Source organism: Rhineura floridana, chromosome 3 (genome assembly GCF_030035675.1).
Source record: "Rhineura floridana isolate rRhiFlo1 chromosome 3, rRhiFlo1.hap2, whole genome shotgun sequence".
Taxonomy (NCBI): Eukaryota; Metazoa; Chordata; class Lepidosauria; order Squamata; family Rhineuridae; genus Rhineura; species Rhineura floridana.
Window position 1 is genome coordinate 133,560,314 of NC_084482.1, and position 14,274 is coordinate 133,574,587.

The window sequence follows — 14,274 nt, forward strand, 5'->3', positions numbered from 1 at the left end:
CTGTCTCACACCCTTTCCTATTGGGAACCAATTGGTTTCTCCATATTCTGACCTTACAGTAGCCTCTTGTCCAGAGTATAGGTTGTACATCAGGTGTTCTCAGGTAAGGTAGACTTTAACTTTCTAGTCCTCACTATCATACTTTGGACACATAATGAGAAGACATAATTAACTAAAAAAAAGACAATAATGCTGGGAAAAACAGAAGGGAGTAGAAAAAGAGGAAAGCCAAACAAGAGATGGATTGATTCCATAAAGGAAGCCAGAGACCTGAACTTACAAGATCTGAACAGGGTGGTTTATAACAGAAGCTACTGGAGGTCGCTGATTCATAGGGTCGCCATAAATCGAAATCGACTTGAAGGCACATAACAACAGCAACCCTACTCCATGGGTATGATCCTCCTATAATATAGGATCCAGTCCTATATGTCTACTCAGAAAATAACCCCATTGAGTTCCATTCAACTGACTCCCAAGTAAGCGTGCGTAGCTTTGCAACCACAATGTTTATGCACAATGGAACCCTGTCCAGCAAATATTCCCAGCAATATTAAAAGTTCCTCCCACTTCGGTGTTCAGCTTGTTTGTTTGCTTTTCCTCTTCCTGATGAAGAATACAATGATGAAGAATATAGCCTATTTTTAGCTATTTAAAACACAAAAATTAATGGTTTCCTCTTATTTATTTTTCTAACCCCCAGCACCCAGAAATGGAAATTAGGGCAAGTAAGAGAGGCTGTTCAAGGGGGTGTTAAGAGACTATTCAACTCTCACAACTCCCTTATCAGGAAGCAATAAAATGTGCTGAATCTGCAAAGAGGAAGACAGAGCCTCAATACATTTTGCCCACACTAGTGCTGATGCTGCATTTGCATGTTATTACAAAATAGGGTCACCATCTAAAAAGACATGGTAGTAAAAAAATAGCCCATAACTTTCTTGCTGCTAGCAAATAGAAAGCTGTCTCATAGGTAACAAACTTATCTACATTGACCAGCAACCATCTAATTTTGAAATGATCTGATTGACCTCTAAAACATTTTTAAATGAAGAGAGAAAGCTATCCTTAGGTGAACTGCATATAGAGCAATATAGGAAATATTATCAGATGGATATGTTACTGTATTAGTGCTTTTTGTGTTGTGGAATTAAAACTGCAATTATAAAAGACACCGTGAGTAAATATGAATACTTCTGGCTTTTGATATCTCATTTTGTCTCCCCAAAGGCCACATTAGCAAATGATTTATGCAAACTGCACGTAATCCCTGGGCAGCATTTGCTGGATAATACCAACATGGACCTGTGGACATTGTCTGGCCAGAAAGTGACATTCTTCAATCAGGTAAAATAAAATAACGTGAAGGTTATTTCCAGACCTGGGTTGAGATTCTAAAAACAAGGCTGTAGGTCCATCCTGACATTCCTTTATATTTTGTTTAATTACTTTTTTCAGTCTTGCAGGTTCCCCCCCCTGAAGTCTTATGCCCTATTTAAACGCCTTAAGAAAGGACTCTTCAAATGCATTCCTCTGGAATTGTCAAAGTGTAGCTTTATATTTTGTTCCGTATACTCACCACTTCTCACGGGTTTAACGCAAAGTATTTAATTTTTACCTTGGCTTTTCATTTGTTTTCAGAAGTTTGTTAATAGTAATTTCCTCCCCCTTATAAATAAACAATTACTGAACATTCTTGTTGCTTTTCTTCAATCTGTCCATCCATGGCTAGTGCAAGACACTGCGATGCCTGAGGCAGGCACACACACACACACACACTTCCCCTGCCACCACCTTCCATTTTTCCTTAATTCACCTTTTTTAATTGTTCTGCTGCTGCATTAGGAATTGTGATAGGAATGTGATATGAATGGGTTCTTCTTCAAAGTGAAGCATTGCAGGTGAGATGATCCTGGAGAGCAAACCTGTGCCACCATTGCACAGGGAGGGGGAGAGGGAGAGAAAGAGGGAGAGAGAGAGATTCAGTGGTGGTCCTCCAACTTGCCTTTTCTCCCACGTCTCTCATATGTAGCAAGCATTTAACAAAACAGTCCTGCCTGCCAATAAAGTAGAGATGTCTGGATCTGTCCATTAGCTGAATTTCTACTGTATTCAAATGTTCACCATAGAATGATCCTGTATTACTTTTCCAGGGGTTAAATGTCAAGAAGTACAAGTATTCAGATGTACTAGACCAATATTTGATCAAAGAACGAAATGTGCTAGCTGCTAATGGAATAATACACATTGTCAGCTTTCTAAGGAAAATGCCCTCCTTGGACAACCTTGGGAATTCTCAGGTATGTTGAATGTTCCTTTTCCTAACAGAAAGGGAAGGACAGCAAGATATGAGAAGAAATACTTTAACAAACATATCTTGCAAGTGCTCATACAGTATCAGACAGGTGCCATCTCTATTGTCTTTTTGGTGCCTGTTGAACTTTCCTCTTTCAACAAGCTTTCTAAGTGGAGTTTTGTATTCCAGTTGGGATACATTATATGTATATGTAATGGTTTTACATATGCAATTGCTTTAACTGTTTTTATGTATGCAGTTGTTTTATATATGTTTTATTATCTTGTGAAATCCCTTTGAGATGTTTTGTGGGATACATTTCATAAATAAAATTAATAATAACAGCAATAACAATAATATTTCTGCCCCAGAATAAATCTGAGCACGCATCCATTCAGTCATCTCCAGTGAGCCCCCAAACACCTTCTAAACTCCTATGAATCATTTACCATGGCCTTGCTCAAATATAATAAGCCATGGTTTATGGCTTAATCTGCTTCATTTCTCCCTTGACACTGTAGGAAGTCTTGGATTGTTGTTACATCTGAACCCAGGATTGTAGGTTGTTTCTTCCTAAGAAACCATGATCACTAGCCAACATAAATCCATGGTTTGTTGTTGTTGGTTTCCTGATTGTGGATTGGTTTAAGAATAGGAGCCTCTGAAAAATTCAGAATAGGACCCTCTAAAAAATTTTGGCAGGGCAAGCACACAACAAAAGGCTCACCTGATAGGGCCCCATGCTAACTCAAGATTATACAGCCACAAGAATGGCTGTATACTATACCCAGCGTGGATTTTTCGCATTCCGCAATGTTAAATTGAAAATATCCCCATGCCATTCTAATGCTTCCCATAAGCTCATTTCAAAACAAAACCTTACAAAACTTACAGTCTTGAACTCAGAAATGCTTGCCTAACAACTCTCTAAATTTTCATGGCGATTCACAAAACAGTCAGCAAAAACCGAGAGTTCAAAACGTAAAAAAAGAGAAAAAAAATCCAGAGCCTTGTTAGACTTTTTTCTGTCAGTGTTCTCATAATTTGTTGAAATTAACTAAAAATCAGCAATGTTCACAGAGCACCTGTAATCCTATTACTGACCTTACTCAATACTCTGACCTTCATCTTCTGCAGTTCAAAAGTTAAAAAAAAATGCATGGCTGATTTTAATTTAAGAAATTTAACATTGAAGTCTATTATAGTGTCGGGCATGCTCAGTAAAAACTGTCAAAGTTCTAAAAGCCAGAGTCACAACTGTTTGGCTTGGCTAATCAGGGGGCCAAACCAGACATTTATTCCATTTTAAACATGGCTTCTCCCAAAGAATTCTGGGAAGTGTAGTTTGTGAAACATGCTGAGAGTTGTTAGGAGACTCCTATTCCCCTGACAGAGTTCCAGTGGCCAAAGTGGTTTAACAGTCAGCCTCTCTTCTGGGGATTGTAGCTTTGTGAGGGGGAAAAGGTGTCTCCTAGCAGCACTCAACACCCTTCACAAAGTGGAATAAAGGATATGGCCAGGGACAGCATTGGTTTAAATTTGGGTGGGAGACTGCCTGCTATAGAATAAAAAGGTGGGGGAAACCCTGAAAAAGAACGATACTGTTCACAATGTTTTCCTTTTGGAAAGGGGCTTTCCTTCTGCCCAGTGCTCACCCACCCAATCTCCTCCCCTCCCCTCCCTCTCCCCTTCACCTTCTTCCCCTTGTCTCCCCCCTCCCTGCCCTCCTCCCCCTTCCTGCCCCTCTCCCAAGTCAGTTTCACCTATCCTAAGCATGATTGTACAGGAGTAAATGCCATTCAACTCAAAAAGCATGCAAATGATCAAACCTGCCCTCCCCTCCTTTTTGCCCCTTCCCTCCCCCTTCCTTTACTGTTCCTTTCCCCTCCCCTTCCAATTGCCTCCCCCTCCTTCATGTCCCTTCCTCCTTCCCTCTCCTGTATCTCCCACCCCTCCTCCTCCATGGTCAGTTTTACCTATCCTAAGCATGATTGCACAGGAGTAAATCCCATTGAACTCAATAATCTTGCAAATTATCAGACCTGCCTTTTCCCTCCTCCTCCCCCTCTCTCCTCTCCTCTCCCTTCCTTCTCCCCTCTTTTGCCCTTCCCCTCTTCTTTCTTCCTCTTCCCCTATCCACTCCAACCCTCCCTCCCTCTTCTCCTCCTACCCCATGGTCAGTTTTACCTATCCTAAGCATGATTGCATGGGAGTAAATCCCACTGAACTCAATAAGCATGCAAATGATCAATCCATTCTCGGCAAACTTGCACAGAATCCCATTTCTTACCTCCCAGATTAAAAAGCAGATAAATTCACTAATAGGCAAAAAACCTTGCGGTTTAAGAATGTACCAATAGCCAACAGATATTTCCATCAAACTTTAACAAGCAGGGAAATTGGGCAGCTATAGTGAATGCACCAGGTGAGCAGGAGACCTGACCTCTTCTCTGAGATATTGTATGGCCCTACAAATTTGTAAAAATGCAAACACAATTTGGGTTGGTCTTTCATAATCCAATCCACTTGCTGTGTAGCTTGGAAGAATTTGGTAACATGTGCCTCTCCCCAAACATCAGTAAAGAAGTATGTTTGTTTGCCTGAAGTAAGAAGTAAGAGTTTGTTTATTCTGCAGTTATATATTATATTATATTATATTATATTATATTATATTATATTATATTATATTATATTATATTATATTATATTATATTATATTATATTATATTATATTATATTATATTATATTATATTATATTATATTATATTATATTATATATGAGTAGAGCAGATTTGGGTGCTTTTTGCTGAAGAATGAAATAAAGAGATACCTTAAAGTGGTCTGAAAAAATGGCTACCCTAAGGTGCCCTTTATTATTTTAAAGCATTCACAAACATAGTAGCTATTTTTTCTTCTTTTTCTTAAGTACCTGATGGCAATGATGAAAACAGCCCTGGAGGGCTAGAAATATTGCTACAGCTGGCTGGCTGGCTGACTAGCTACTTGGGCTGTACCTCAGGCCTAACTTTCTGGTTTTCCCAATATGTATGGCTCAGCATGAGACCTTTTTGGGGTTTCTGGATAGCAAAATCAACCCAGCAACCAGGAAAAATATTCCAGTTGTTTTCCACAATTAGTTTCCAATTGCTTAGTTAGTCCTTTATATAGCAGCCAGTTAAAAAGCTCTCCCTTGATTGTCCATCAGTAAGGAAAATCAAAAGGTGAGGAAGAAGACTAGGAGGAGGAACTCTCAAGGAGGAGTTAACAAACACACCCTAAAGTATTTATTTTCTCTCTGCCCTTCCCTAAACTTGAACTTTGGTTAATTAATTAATTTGTTAGTTACCTCATATCCAGTAGCCTCTAGATGACTTACATTTTAAAAACATACAATATAAATGAATTTAAAAACATACAATATACAATATTTAAAACCCAAACCAAAAGGACTAAGACAACATACCAAAGGCCTGAGTGAAAAGGAAGGTCTTTTCCTGATGCCTAAAGATGGAAAGAGAAGGCACCAGGAGTGCCTCCATGGGGAGAGCATTCCACAACCAGGAGGCCCACCACTGAAAAGGCCAATTTTCATGTTGCCAGCCTTCGAGCCTTCTGTGGGTGGGACGACACATGAAGAAGGGCCTCAGATGACAAATGCAGGGTCCGGGTTGGTTCTTACAGGAAGAGGCAGTCCTTGAGATACTGAGGTTCTGAGCTGCATAAGACTATATAGGGCAAAATCAGCACTTTGAATTGAGCCTGGAAACTATTTGGTAGCCAGTGCAGCCATGCCAGAATTGGTGTTATATGTGTAGACTGACGTATCTCAGTCAGCAATCTGGCTGCTGAGTTCTGCACTAGCTGGAGTTTCCAAACTGTGTTCAAGGGCAGCCCCATGTACAACATATTACAATAGTCTAACCTACAGGTTAAAACAGCATAGACAACAGAAGTTAGGCTATCCCTGTCCAGATATTGCTGCTGATTGGCCACCAGTTGAACCTGGTGGAAGGCACTCCATGCTACTGAGGCCATTTGAGCCTCAAACAACAGTGATGAATCCAGGATTATCCCCAGGCTACATACCTGCTCCTTCAGAGGGAGTGTAGCCCTACCCAGAGCAGGCCACAACCGATCCATTCAGTCTAGAGAACCATCCACCAAGAGTGCCTCAGTCTTGTATAAAATTAAATTTTGGTGGAATTTTTGTCCACATATTCATGCTGGTGGTGGCATACAATGGACTGTTACATGTGTTGTGGGACATATTTGTTCTATCACCATAACTTACTATGAATTTTGTATGTTGCATACTGTGTGCATACTTTGAAAGTCACTTAAATTTAAACACCATATACATGCATGTCTGTGTCTGTGTAGGAGCAAGTCCCATTAAACACAGATTGAGATTTTGAGACTGTGTTGTTAGCAGTGGGTGAAACCTGGTGTACTACTGTATGAAATAATGTTTGTCCTACCACTGAATAAAAGCAGGAGGTAAATGCCATTGTTTGTATGTATGTGTAAATTTCAATGGCATATGGTCTATTTCTCTGTCTCATTCTATTATATCTCTTTTGGCAGAAAACAATTGGCGCAATTATTGCTTCAATGGAGATCGCTAGCCGATTTGAAACCATTTTGGAAGTAAGATACTCACCACTGGGACTAGAAGCTGAGCCCAGGAACATGTTTCTTTCAATAATGCAGCTTTTGTTTTTCATATATTTTATATGAATGGCATTAGGGTGCTAGACAAGTCAATTGAGAGGCTCAAGGCAGGAGTTACTTTTTCATTAAAAAAAAGCAGAAGAGTTATAGCAGAAAATGGAGGTCACAAGAAAAAAGCAAGCTCAGATTATTTTTGCAAAAGATAAACATAAAAAGCATTTTGATAAAATCAATGTTAGGAAAAATGGAAGTGTGTGTGTGTGTAGTAATAATCCCATTATCTAAAGCAGGGATAGCCAATGTGGTGCTCTCCTGACCATTGGCCATGCTGGTTGTGGCTGATGGGAATTGGAGTCCAACATCTGGAGGGCACTGCATGGCTATCCCTGATCTAAGGGCTTTTCCTTCTAGGAAAAGGTTGTCTATAAAAAAGACAGAAGCAGTGTCTTCTCTCCCTTTTTAACGAATGTTGACTGCAAAACTCGAAAATCCAACTAGCATTTAAATTGCATTGTTGGAAAGAAAAATATTTTTATTTTCAAAATGAAATAAAAAATGCAATTGTGTTTTTGATGTTTCACCTAGGTTAATGTAGAATTCCCCCCCCCAAATTATATCTGACAACAGAGAGAAGGAGGAGGGGCTACAATCCAACAGAGAATTAAGCACATTTGCTGTTGATTTCAATGGAGTTACCCTTACATTGGCTCATGGATAGAATATATTGAAAAGACGTTGGAGAAAAACCCTCCTAAACTTCAGTAATTTCAGACCATAAAATATAATATCTTATAAAAGAGTGGGTAAGGGCTAGGGATGGGGGAGAAATTCTATTCAGTTTGCATTTAAAGCCAAATTTATTAAATTCATACTTTCCGAAACAATATGAGAAACGCAACACAGCCATGCTTCAGATTTTGTGATGCAGTTCTCCAGTCAGTGTTTACAAAAATGCATACCTTAGTGATAATAATATACAAAAATGCATAATATTAGGAGGAATTGCTTGCAAAAATGTGTATATTAGGAGAAATTGCACTAAAATGCTGAAAAATTTCATGAAGATTTTTTTAAAAGAAAATTGCAAACTGCTGCAGAAATGTGGAGAACTAAAAATTTCGGAATCTGAGAGAACCAAAGATGACAGATCCTTCCACCCCTAGGAAAGGGGTGCATTATAAAAAGAGAGATTTCACACAATGCTCAAGGGCTTGCTTTACAAAGTCTGTGGGGCCTTTTCCATGAATTTGCACAATATACCTTTGATTCCATCATCTCAGAATTCCCCAAGCCTTCTAGCTTATGAATATATTTCCCCAGACCATAACATCCTATTCAGAGCCTCTGCTCCTTGTACCCCAGCCAAGTGAGGTGGGTGTCTACTAGGGAGAGGGCCCTTGTGGTGGTGGCACCCTTACTATGGAAGAGCCACCCCAGAGAGACTCACATTATATCTTCCAATCTTTTTTGGCGCCAGATGAAGACCTTTTTTTCCCCCTGGCTTTTAAAAGCTAGGTCTGTGGTCTTAAAATCTGGATTTTTATCCCACAGAATTGTATATATGTATACAATTATACTGTGAGTTTCTTTTAAGATCTCTCTGGCTGCATACACACCATACATTTAAAACACATTTAAAGCACATGGTTTCCCGAAAGAGACCTGGAAACTTTATTAATGGTGCTGGGAATTGTAGCTCTGTGAGGGGTAAATTACAGTTCCCAGGATTTTGGGGGTGAAATTATGTGCTTTAACTGTAGCGTGTATGCAGTCTCTCTCTACACACACACACACACACACACACACTGCAATTGTTCTTATTATATTTTTTAACATAGCATTTTCTCATTTTATCTTTGAGAGCTACCCAGAGAACTATGTTGTTGTGCAGCCAATATAAATAAAATTATTATTGAGTTACAGAGTTATACTGCAAACACATGGCCCTGCCCTTTCCATATTGGCAACAAAAAATTAACAGCCATGAGATCATAATAACTCCTCGATTTCTTATCCCTGTTCAGTGATTTTCTTTGCAACCAGGACAGAGATTTTAAAGATATCCAGTTCTCTTTAAATAGTTTCAGGAGAATAATTCCTTTCTTCAGGTGGCAATCCTATTAATTTTTTTTTATAAGAACTTTGCCTCCTGTTAACTTTGCCTCTTTTTTTCTTATATACATTGGGATTGATCCAGCCAAAATTAGTCACATCAAGTCATATTGAAATAAATAAGTCTTAAGTTAGTTACAGCAATTAATTTGTTCTATTTCAGTGGAACTTAAGTGAGGCTTAGTTTTACTTGAATTGGAACCAATATATTATGAGCTGTATATGTATTTTAACACCAAAACCAGGGATAAAATTATCATAATCAGTCATCAACTTCTCTGATTCACCAGTTCATGATAGTGCACACTCAATGTCTTTTCTTTTGCTAAACAATAATTGTTTTAGACAAGAGTGATCTATGGTGTTACTTAATATTTTGCAGAACTGTGGTCTGCCTTCAATTCTAGACGGCCCAGGACCTTTCACTGTGTTTGTACCAAGTAATGAAGCAGTGGATAAATTAAGAGACGGAAGACTAATTTATCTCTTCACAGAGGTGAGACCATCTTCAGTAATTATGCTAAAAGAATGTTGCAGCTTTAGAAATATCATAAGAATATGAGTCATCTCAATCAGACCCATAGATAGTTCACATAGCATTTTCCCCATTAACTGGTATTAGATGTGTCAGAGGAAATGGGAATATCATCTCATTGAGTATCCTATGACTGGGATTCTTGAGCTACATGCTGGAAAATATCTTGAGAAGGCACTTCCCTATAGGAATCAAAATGCAACTCAACAAATAGATGATCTAATGAGTCATGGTTATACACACTGGTTTTTCATTTTTATATTTTGCTACCTGAGATTTGGCTGTACAATCATATTTTGTTCAGCTTTGTTAAGAAGTAAAGTGGTCCTTGGCGGTCAAGTACATATTGAGTGCTATAGCAGAAAGGCAATATATAAATTAACTTAAAATAAATTCCTTACCCAGCTTAGTTTCAAGTAAAGCTGTTCAGAATTTGAAATCTTTCAAAATATGACTGCCTGGTTTTTAAAAAAATGGGGAGGTGGGGGAGGCCAGATGCTGTTTTCATGATTGTGGGGGGATACTTGATGGTACACAGCCAGGATCTTCAGAGGTCAAGGAACAAACCTTTTTTGTCCACCACACTTCCTTAGCTCTAAGTTTATCATCTTATCACCTTTTGACCCTTGTTGATCAGCACTTTCCTTCCTGGTTATTTGGCACCCTAGTCTTGCTGAATATTCTGAGTTTGCAAAAAGGCAAGAAAGTCTGTTTGAAGCATTAACAGAGAGCTGCCTGCTGTGCAAAATTTCAATTCCCTGGTATGTAAAATGTGGATTTTTAAGTGTACACAGTTTTTCTTGGCATATTTGTAGTGCAGACTCTGTTGTCCTTTCTTTTGTATTTCAGGAAGAAACGCTCATTTTTCAAATGCACATTGTGAAGTGTAATTTTTAGGCACAAGCATTTGGCATTTACATTAGTAATCATCACCCATTATTGTACTTCTGTAAAATGTCTAGGGAAAGATTGTAATTGCTTTCTTCCTGCCCTAGGGAATAAACAAGCTCCAAGAACTTGTGAAGCATCATATCTACACAAAAGCAGCGGTAAGGCACTAGCTTTTGTAATTTATTTCACTACATCTTTACACACAGTCTCTGCCTTGTCAAGACTCTTTGGGTGTTAGAGGATAAATAGATGATGGCTGAATGTCTTTCTTGATTCTTATTCAGCCCTTAAGCTTCTGATAAGTGCTAGCTTAATGAAGATAACAGAAGCAACAAAGCATTTTATTATACACAGTAGCAGATGATGTGGTGGGGCAGAGGTGCTTACCTGAACTCCCGACAGGTGAGTTGCTACTGTTTCCCAGAAGGGGGAGGGGTGAGGGAACAGCTAGGGCAGCACAGTGCAAATGTGCTAGCAGACCGGATTGACTCTGCTGGTGTGTTTACACCACACTGCCTTCCTCCCATCTTGCCCCTCCTCCTCCTCCTTGTTAGCAGCAGCGACTCACTTGTCAGGAGGTCAGGTAAAGGCCTTCGCCCCATCATGCCATCCACTACTGATTATACAGTACCATAAGCAGGCTTAAAGTAGATAGTGGTTTACCATGTTCAAAATAAATAAATGCATTTACAGCAAGGCTAGTCAGGTCATTGCTCACTTACTTATTATTTAAAATTATTTAGTAAACTTATATCCTGCTCTTAAATGGGACTTGCAGTGGTCTCCCATCAAAGGAATAACTAGGCCCATACCTATTAGACTTTACCTACTCTACAGCATCAGATGCTCCCAAACCTTTCACTACATCTTTTCCATCTCTGTTGGAATTGAGGTATGAGTACATATCCCCTAGGCCTGATCCTCCGCATGTTTGCATATACCTTCTATGGAGTTCAGTGGGACTTGGGATCCAATTTTCTGCATTCCTACATGGAGGTAAACCGTGCTGATAAACATGAGACTTGCTTCCAAGTAAAGTTGCATAGATCAGGATACATTTTTCCCCGTAAGTATGCTTAAGATTGAAGCTTTAGTTTTTCAGGTCTAATAATGCATTTTATAAGACACTTATTTGAATAGCATCCTGATACTAAACATGTACACTGGTATATCTTTTACCAAAGATGGCAAAATGTCATGCGTTGAGATTTTTGTGCTGCCACCGCAGTCAAGAAATCCTATCCTAACCATTTATTTAGGATTTTGCTGCAGCAGGTTTTAGAAGTGGTTGACTCTTACAACTTGGTTAAAATTAGAATCGATCCTCTCCACATTCACACAGAAGTAAGTCCCACTTATGTCAATGGGAAATACTCCCAGTAAGTGTGCATAAGATGTGATGTGGGAATTGTGAAGGAAATCTCACATGTTTTGCTTTGTTTTTGAAAGATCAAAATAGCTGTGGGGAAGGCCCCATTTGGATTGGGATCATGGTGCTGTGTTTTTAACCATTTTCCATTTAACCATTTTAACCATGCTGAGAAAGGGGATTTAACCATTCTCACAGTTAAAATTAGACCCCATCCTGCCCCCGCAAACGCGAACAGCTATTTACCCTGTGAGGGAAAATGAAACGGAGACTTGAGCTTTATGGTATGCCTGTTTTGAATTGGACCAATGTCACCCAGCTGCAAGAATTTGTGGTGATCATGTTTAATTGGTCTGGACTACTGGCAATTAGATTTCAAATTATGATGTCCTTTGGAAACCGTGTTTATAAATCTCTATGTGAAGAAGACGTGCCGTTTTTAAAATTGAGATATCATGAGTTGTGCACATAACAGCAGTCTATTCGAGGGCCAACTGCCAACAGCACCTACTTTTTGAGTTGGCCTTGACTGACATTCAGTGTGGCAATAGCTACTCAATAAGGGACCATTTGCTAGCAGTAATTATATTAATTTAAATAATTATTTTAGCAAGGTTTTGCATGCCACTTAGAGACTTGGATCTGATGGATCTATACTCAGGCTTTCCCAGCTGTGTGCTGGATTTGGGAGGAGAGGAAGCTGATTGCTGAGCTTCCAGAGCCTGAGTTAGGAACTTGCACAAATACTATAAGCCAAAATAGAGGTGCTAGCCTGAGTTCACAAGCCTCCTTTTTTTGAACAAAGTACTTTACAATTCTTCTTTCTAATCCTCCTAATGTATGTGTTTAGGCTGAGGTTACATGCCCCAAACCACCTACTGCAATTCACAGCTAGGCAGAGATTTATTAAATGTGGATTTCCCATGCCCAAAGGCACACTTGATTCACTGCAGTGCATTGGTTGTGTAGATTACATTCAGCTGATGTACATCATGCTCTTTTTCCTAACATTCATACGGATCATGTTGCTTTGAAATATCACTCTTTCTCCACAACTCATAATAATATATTTACTTTAATTAAGGGAAGGGCCATAAGTCAGCGGTAGATAATGTGCTTTGCATGTAAACAATCCCGTTTTCAGTTCCTCACATTTCCTTATTTCTAGTTTTCTTTTGTCATGAAACTCAAAGTGGGTGCAGGCTGGGACTGATGGGAATTGAAGTGCAAAACTTCTGGAGGGCATTAGCTGGATCATCCAATTGTCTGATTTGGGTGCAAGGCAGCTTTCTATGTTACTAATTATTACAACAAAATAATTGGATTTTTGGCTTTCTTCTCGGCATTGTCCAGACTAGGGAGAAGTGAAACTCTATTCTGTTCAAATGGTTGCTGTTTACCAATATTGATGCTTCTGCTATTGCTTGACTTCCCCTTCATGACACAAGCTATTTTTATAAAATATGTTAGCATATATTTTTGTAAGACCTGTGACCTTCCAGATGTTGCTAGACTCCCAGCTCCCACCATCCTGACTATTGGTCATGCAGGCTGGGGCTGAAAATAGTCCAACATTTTGAGGGCCACAGGTTCCCCATCCCTGTTGAAAGAGATCTCTTAAGCCTAGTTCACCCAAACAGCATGTGAGGTGATAAAACTCTTTCTGGACTGTACCACTTCATACCGGAGGAGGTGAGGAAACGACTGCATAAATGAATGTACTTCCCTTAAACTTCCTCTGTGTAGACAATTAAATGCCAAGGAGAAGAGTTCTCCGTGCTATGCTAGTTTTCCCTATAGGGAAAATTCAGCTGTGCAAATTGCCTTCTTGCTGTTTGAAGTGCTACAGTCCAGGAACATTTTTACCATTATGTTTGCTGTTTGGGTGAACTAGGCTTTAGTTTACTGTAGCCAAACATTAGCTATAACTTGGCTTTACCCTAGTATAGACTGCAAATGGACAGGAATTTTATAAAACTGTTTTAAGTTTTGTTCACTGCACATGAGATTTATTTTGAAAAGTTAGAGCTCTTTTCTCCATATAGTATCCTGCAGGTTTTTCATAAAGTATTGATGTCATTTTTAAAACATGACAGAGCAAGTTCCTGTATACTGAGTTTGAAATGTCCAGAATATGTTCCCTCACTCTATCTCCTCCAGCCCATTCCTCTGAAAACATCCAGCAGCTGCTATATGTGTATCATAGATCTCTTTGCAATTTGCCAATAACTGGTTTGGTAATTGAACAAAGTTCTTTCTCTCTAGGTGGTTGATCCAGGGTTTGATATGAAATTTCATGGCCAGATGCTTGCTAAAAAATAGATATGGGGAAGAAAATGCCCATGCAGGGGTACAAAAACTACACTTATATACTTTATACCCTCACACACACCCCAAAT

General features: G+C 39.1%; 1 protein-coding gene across 1 annotated transcript in view; it reads left to right on the forward strand.

Moving 5' to 3' along the window:
- STAB1 (stabilin 1) overlaps positions 1 to 14,274 on the forward strand; it is a 158,887-nt gene that overhangs the window by 39,862 nt on the left and 104,751 nt on the right. The window contains exons 12-16 of the mRNA XM_061617982.1: positions 1,231 to 1,347; positions 2,154 to 2,300; positions 6,882 to 6,944; positions 9,463 to 9,576; positions 10,611 to 10,664. Of these exons, the coding sequence (XP_061473966.1) occupies positions 1,231 to 1,347; positions 2,154 to 2,300; positions 6,882 to 6,944; positions 9,463 to 9,576; positions 10,611 to 10,664 (495 nt within the window). The remainder of the gene's footprint in view (positions 1 to 1,230; positions 1,348 to 2,153; positions 2,301 to 6,881; positions 6,945 to 9,462; positions 9,577 to 10,610; positions 10,665 to 14,274) is intronic.